The sequence below is a fragment of the Acanthisitta chloris genome, unplaced genomic scaffold (assembly GCF_000695815.1).
Source record: "Acanthisitta chloris isolate BGI_N310 unplaced genomic scaffold, ASM69581v1 scaffold11977, whole genome shotgun sequence".
NCBI lineage: Eukaryota > Metazoa > Chordata > Aves > Passeriformes > Acanthisittidae > Acanthisitta > Acanthisitta chloris.
This window is the reverse complement of record NW_008684338.1, coordinates 31,562-38,596: the sequence shown is the minus strand read 5'-3', so window position 1 is coordinate 38,596 and position 7,035 is coordinate 31,562. Positions and strand designations below refer to the sequence as shown.

Sequence of the window (7,035 nt, the reverse complement as noted above, 5' to 3'; positions counted from 1 at the left end):
GTGTGCTATAACAGCAAACTAGACCAATTCTTTTATCATCCTCATAGCTAAAACACAAAGCATAATAACAGAACATTGAGAAGCAGAAATGGATTGTCACATGTAAACCTCAACCCAAAATTAAGGAGTGTGCAGGGGAGGAGATTTCAACTATCATTGTAACTATAATTTTATTAATATAAAGGATGAAGTGCTTACCTGATGCTTGCTAAATAGAGTAAGCCATGGGGGAGAATTCTTAGGCCTTTGGTTTTTTTAGACAGCAGAACTGCTCAGTATTTGATATAATGTTCTGGCAAGACAATGATATGATTTCTAATGGTAGTTTCATCTCTTGGACCGTCAGATACACATGTGCAGGGACAGCCTGTCTGAGACTAGCAAACGATGTCATTTAAGTCTGTGAATGTAAGTATTTGAGAACTGAGTTCTGCTCCACTACATTGAACTCTTAGCTTCTCAGTCTTTGAAGTGGGTTGGGTGAAGCAGGCAGGATGAAAGAAATAAACTCTCTTCTGAAATAGCTAGGAAACTCTGTCTGCTAATGTCCTCTTCCCTCCACTCATCTGCTGCTAGCTTTGTGTCCAAGTAGCACAGTTCTGTGAAGAATGCACTCATGGGATAGAAAGCTCAGTGAGAGCAGAAAATAAGTATCGAAGTAGAATATTAGATCAAACTTGTTTATGAACACTACTTTTAAGAAAAGCTTCAAGCTGATGTAACATTTTTCACTATCTTCTACATGAAACTGGTGCACTTGGGAAAACGACTGGGAACATTTTCCTCTGCTGCAGTTTTTTGTATGTGAGCAGAAGCTGATGCATGGTCTTCATGTTACTTGTCATTGGTGATAAGCAAACTGATACTATTCACCTATTTTAGCAACATGGTTGTTTTAAATTTTATCAGAAAAGTATGTGTAAACCTTATACTTTAGTCATAGACATCTGAACATAAGTATGTTCAAACGCCTCTGGAGCAACTTTAACACTTGCCTTACAAAATGTTTAAAATAATGAGGTCTAAACCCAGCTTTTTTTTCTTATCTCATAGGAGGAAGAGTTGAGAAAAAGTGGAGAGGCAAAGTATTTCCACCTAAATGATGACCTGCACGTTTTAATTGAAGTATTTGCTCCACCTGCAGAAGCATATGCCAGAATGGGACATGCATTGGAAGAAATCAAGAAGTTCCTCATTCCTGTTAGTATTTTCTAAATGAGAATTCTGGTGGTCTTGAGTGAAAAGTTTTGTCTCTTGAAACTGAGCAAGCTAGTCTAAGGGAAGGTATCCTGGCCCATGGCATGGGGGTTGGAACTAGATGATGTTTAAGAGCCCTTCCAACCCAAACCATTCTATTGCACCACAATATTGGTCAGGTCATGTTGCTTAATTTCTTTATCTGTGGAAGAAGTGGTGAGTTTACCAATAATTATCATTTTGATATAGGCTGTTACTGGGTGAATGTGTCACTGTCCTCAAACACTCTCATCTCATATGACTTACAGAAAAAGGGCAACGTTTTCTTGCTTAAATGGTCATGTTCAGAGTATGTAAGTTTACAAATAATTGTAAAAAGTCTGTAAAATGTGGAAAAATGACTCTGCTTTAAGGTAGATCTTTTCTGTGTTATTGGCACATGTGAAATATTAGCGAAAGGTCTGTTTCACTAAGTATAAATAAATTTCAAGTTGTATTTCTCACCCATAGTCCTGGTTTAGTCTTCAGTGCTGCTGAAATTGTGTTGATTATCATGTGTTTTATCAGAAGGCTGGTGATGCATGAGTTACAATTGTCTTCTGGTGTGTACTACAGCTTGGGATGTATAAAATGGGAGGTGACTTGCAGTATAAGTTCATAGTCTAGGTTTGGGGATGTGTCTAGGCAGTGGGGTTGCAGGGTTTCTAGTGTCTTTCTACAGAAGATAGCTTAAATTCCTTCTCATCTAAGGACCAACCTTTGCAATATTAAACTGCTTGGAACAACCCAAGCTCTTCTTGGAACAATCCAAACTCTCCTGAGAAGATGGTGCACTTGAGGTGATGTTACTGTGTGTGAAGTTCCTAATTGTATTAGCTCTTCAGTGAATATTCTTTAATCTTTTATTGGTGATCAGAGGAATGTGTATAGAAAGCCAAGCATTCTCAAGGTGCACTGGCTTCTGTTTATTTTCACTGCTGAAAGTGCCATCCAAGTGTTAGTCCTGATTTGTATCAGATCTTGGAAGTGTGGAAGACCTGGCTAAGGAAACTTAAGGCATGTGTGAGTGACAGCTGTGTGTAAATGAGTGGAGTCAGTGTAGCTGTATTTTGAGGACTAGTTGGAGTTGCCTGTTCTATAGGCATGGCAGTCTGTTGGGGATGGAAGTGCTAGCTGAACTCTGGGGTGAAGCAGTTGGTGCTGATGACTGGCAGTGCTTCTGTATGCATTGTGTGTATTGTAGTTTGTATTAAACCTAGTCTAGATCCATGAAACCACCCAGAGAGCAATTGGACCCTGGAACAGGCTCCCTAGGGAAGCAGTCCCAAGCCTGCCAGAGTTGAAGTGTTTGGACAATGCTCTCAGGCACATAATGTTTTTCTCAGGACTGCTTCATTCAGGGCTGGGAGTTGGACTTCGGTCACTGTGGGTCCCATCCAACTCAGGATAGTCTGTGAAACTAAGTGCCCAAGTGACTGGAGTTGTGTGCTCCTTAAGTGGTTCTTCTGGCCTTTATGTTGTCTGAATGAAAGTTAGTTCATATGCCCCAATACTACTCCATTGTATGAACCAAAACATAAGTGACAGTCATGAGGTTCATTTAGAAATACATCCTGACATGAAATAGCACTTAATGTAGATGCACCTTCAGACAGTTAAAAACCAAGGAGATGTCCTGGGCATTGTTCTCATGTTATAAAGAAGCAAGCACTGCATTATAACTTTGTCTGTGGGTTCCAAATGGCTTTTTTTCTTGATGTACATGAAAAGATGTAAATAAGCATACTGCGTTCAAACATCCCAACTGATTAGGGGGATGCTCAACAGAATATTTGTAGGAATGCTGGGCTGTCATAATGTACAAGGTTACTGTATTTACATGATTGATGATTTGATGATGTGAAGAGATAAGGGACAATTAGGTTCTTGGCTATTCTAGTGAGCTAACAGCTGCTTTCTCTTTAGGTGGAAATATGTTCAATTTGATAAGTGTTATTTCCACACACTAGAAGTAAGGATAGGTCCGATCCCCTTGTCCCCCTCATCAGAGAGATTATTTTTCTTCATTGAGCTTGATTTCCCTAATGTCATAAATGAAATAAGCTTATCAAACCCTGTTTGTTATTGTGTTAAGCCAGTAGAATTACAGACTGATTATGAGCAAGTCCATTGACTGCTTGTACACTTCATCTCGATTTTTGATCATTGTATCTTTATTTTACTCATCTGAACTGATGCTACATAATCTATTCTAAACTATGGGATCAAGCCAACACTGTCTTAATTTCCCTTGGTTTTTCAAATGTAATCTTATCAGAATGGCTCTAAATGCCTTAATCTCTTCTGCCTGCTTCCCCTTGCACTGCCACTGAAGGAAGCAATAAGGAGCAGCTTTTTCCTCTAGAACTATGGATTTAACTGCTGCTGAATGTAACTTGAATTTTATTTTCTTTAAGGTCTGTTGTGGCTTTCTTAGGAAATTATCCATTTTATTTCAGAAAAGTCCTGCTATCAGTATATATGATTATGATTGTAATTTGTCTTCTCCTTACAATGTAAGGTAACTGCGCCTTCCTACAATTTTAGATGCCAAACCTAATTTATTAATATGGTTATTGTTCTGTTTGCAGATCAGCACTGAACATAAAATCGCATTTGGTGCCAGAATGAAGGATGCAAACTATCCTTATGGTAGCTGACTATAGCTAGAATGCCTTAGATTCTCTTATTAGGTCTTCAAGATCCATGGACAAGCATCTTTGCATTGAAGTTCAACCATAAGCAGCTGCAGTGGTGTAATTTCCTTTAAACTATTGTCACAACTCCTTTATTGCTTTAACTCAAACCAAAACATAAAAACTAGACTTGAGGAGGGTTTTTTGACTGTGCTTATGTTGCTTTGACTCTCACCTGTCTTCTGCAGGTAGAATTGTGGCTTCTGACTTCAAGTATATTCTTTTGTCTTCCTTTAAATGAGCCAATCCCTTTGTTCTGTCCAGACCCTCTGGTCATCACTGTGTTCAACTGTTAGATTGGTGGGTGTTATGCTTGATATTAATTATCTCAGAATTACTTCTGTCAGGCCAAAAAACTAGGTGCTTTCAACCTCACCTCCCCCTGGTTCCTGTTCATACCATGATTTCAAGGCCAGGTTGTACAGGACCTTGAGCAGCCTGGTCTAGTGGAAGGTGTCCCTGCCTATAGCATGAGGGTTGGAACAAAATGATCGTTAAGGTCCCTTCCATCCCAAACCATTCTGTGATTCTATGATTACTGCAGTTTTGGCCATTAGAACTTACCTTTGTCCGTTTAGCTTAATTTTTGTGTAGTAGCAATCATTTCTTTTGACAGCTACAGCATTAATGATGCTTTGCTGTTGGTTACCAGGGTTACTTGTTTTCCCTGTCTTTAAAGTATAGAAATGTCTTTGAGAGAACGATCTGTAGGAATTCTGTGACAGTGTGAGCAGAATTCACAACTTTTTCTTGTAGGCTTTTACCTTCTGCCTATTTGGTTTGTAAGATGTGGTGATGAAATAGCATTTAGTGGCATTTGGAAGAGCTTGGTGGCCTTTGGAAACCCTCACAGGCTTTTTCTTTTAGCAAGCTGTCAAATAACTAAGGTGTAAAAAAATAGTGGCTGGAAACCTGATAACTATTGATTGCTCACTGCCACGATAAAGATCTGCTTGAGTGTGTTGCAAAGCTGCAAAGGGTTTTGTAGGGATCTGTCCTAACATTCTATTAAAAAAAGGCTTTGCTAATAGTTTGACTGACAAATTGAAATAAGGTCTTAAGTTAGAGTGAGCCCAAGGAAAACTGCTTCCAGTGTGTTGATCTGGCTAGATGAAATTTAAAAGAATCTTGCGTGGTTGGATCATGTAAGTAATTCTGTGTGGGCTGAAAATCTTGCATGTGTCTGGATGATGTAGCCATTCCTACACCCTCCATGTTCAGAGGAGATTGCAGTTAGTCAGAATGGGCAATACAGTCATAAAATGAAAGTGCATCTGTTCACTTGAATTTCAGCAGCAGTGTGTGACTGATACTGAAGTGTTGCCACTGCTGACTATGTACAGGAGAGGAGTGAAGTCGAAAGGGTTTCCATATCCATCTAGGTGAGGAAAAGATTGTCTACTTAATTTGACTTGAAGTGTGCTGTTTTCCAGCAGTGAGTATTCATAAATTGACCATCTGTTAGTTTTAATTGAAGAATCCATTTCTGAGTCTAATGAATTAACACTGGTGTTTATCGTGGCATCCTTCTACTGCCCCTTCACTTCGGTGTCCTCTCGAAAGGGTTTCCATATCCATCTAGGTGAGGAAAAGATTGTCTACTTAATTTGACTTGAAGTGTGCTGTTTTCCAGCAGTGAGTATTCATAAATTGACCATCTGTTAGTTTTAATTGAAGAATCCATTTCTGAGTCTAATGAATTAACACTGGTGTTTATCGTGGCATCCTTCTACTGCCCCTTCACTTCGGTGTCCTCCTGTCTGGCGTGTTTATCGTGGCATCCTTCTACTGCCTTCTACTGTGAAGGCACTTCGGTGTCCTGCTGCTGCCTCTGGCATATGTGATAAGGACCATATTTTCTGCTCTGTGCTTTGCACAGTGGAGCCCTTGTCTGTGACCTAAGGCTGCTGCTATGTCTAATAATGTGCTGCAGGAAAATGAGAAGGCATCAGGGAGAAAAGGAAAAGGACCCAACATGCACAGTGTCAACCTGAGCACATATTTGCAGAGGAGTTAAATGAAATGAATATAAAACAGTCAAAGGTATTTTTCTAGGGGCCCAATTCTGAAGGTGTCTTGTATAGACATTATAAAGGGCATCTCTGATATTTGCTGTCAGAACTTTGAGACAAGTATGTTGGTGGTATAGTTTCCTGGCATTTTGTGTCAAGATCTAAGTTTTGTTCCATACATTACATAGACTTTTGCATTTGTAGCAAGTTCTGGTCCAACAACGAATTATAAAGTGGGTTTCTGTGCAGTAGTTGACCAGACTAATATTCAGTTTGCTGTTTCTAGTCTGCTCACTGTGATGGATTGGTTGTGTATTGGGTCCTGGCTGTTTAATAATGGAATCTGTTTCTCAAAAGCTTCAATTATGCAGTTTGAACAGTTAATCTTCCAGATCTCCTCCTTCATCTTGCTGGCTGGTTGGTTTTTGCTGCAAAGTAGAGGATGGTCTTAGGTGGGCAGTGGGGAGTTAAATATCAGAAGCTGTTCAAAACAGTTGAGACAAAATGCTGTCATGTTGCCACTTCTTGACACTAGTAAACATCTTCAGAAGTGTCATGCAAGGGATAACCTTATTTCTGTTTGTAGAAGTCTAGGAGAAGCAGAATGTTTCAAGAAAAATTGAGAGATTTGAATTCATGGAAGTTTTAATCTCCTTTCAATGCAGGGTTACGTTTCAGGGCTGTCTGCAAGGCTGCCTGACAATCTTCTGGTACCTGTTGAGTGAATAAATGTAATAAATCAGATTTGCAGTGGGATGCAGATCCTTTGTTTTGTAACTGAATTGTGAAGTCAGTGGTATTAGAACAAACCTTCCTTCTTGAAATGGGAGGATTTGCAGAACATAAGAGCTGTTGCATCAGAAGTATCACTTCATTCCTGTGGGAGCACCTGTTAATATTTTGATACTTAGTTTGTATGTATGAATGTTGAGGAAAATATTTCTTTGATTCACTTTTATGGATGAATTTTTTCCCTTTTTGGCTCACTCTTAAGTGAAGGAGAAATGATAGAAAAATATGTAAAGCTCAAGAGTTTAGTGCTGTTTGTTTTATTCCTGTCTGATGTGTTTGTTTTGGAGGTTGGTTCAAGG

At 39.2% G+C, this 7,035-nt stretch overlaps 1 protein-coding gene across 1 annotated transcript in view; it reads left to right on the top strand.

Moving 5' to 3' along the window:
* Positions 1-387: 387 nt before the first annotated feature.
* The window catches only part of KHDRBS3 (KH domain containing, RNA binding, signal transduction associated 3), a gene marked incomplete at its 3' end in the record, with an annotated part of 29,795 nt that continues 23,147 nt past the window's right edge, over positions 388-7,035 (top strand). Inside the window, exons 1-2 of the mRNA XM_009079298.1 lie at positions 388-408; positions 1,054-1,200. Of these exons, the coding sequence (XP_009077546.1) occupies positions 388-408; positions 1,054-1,200 (168 nt within the window). The remainder of the gene's footprint in view (positions 409-1,053; positions 1,201-7,035) is intronic.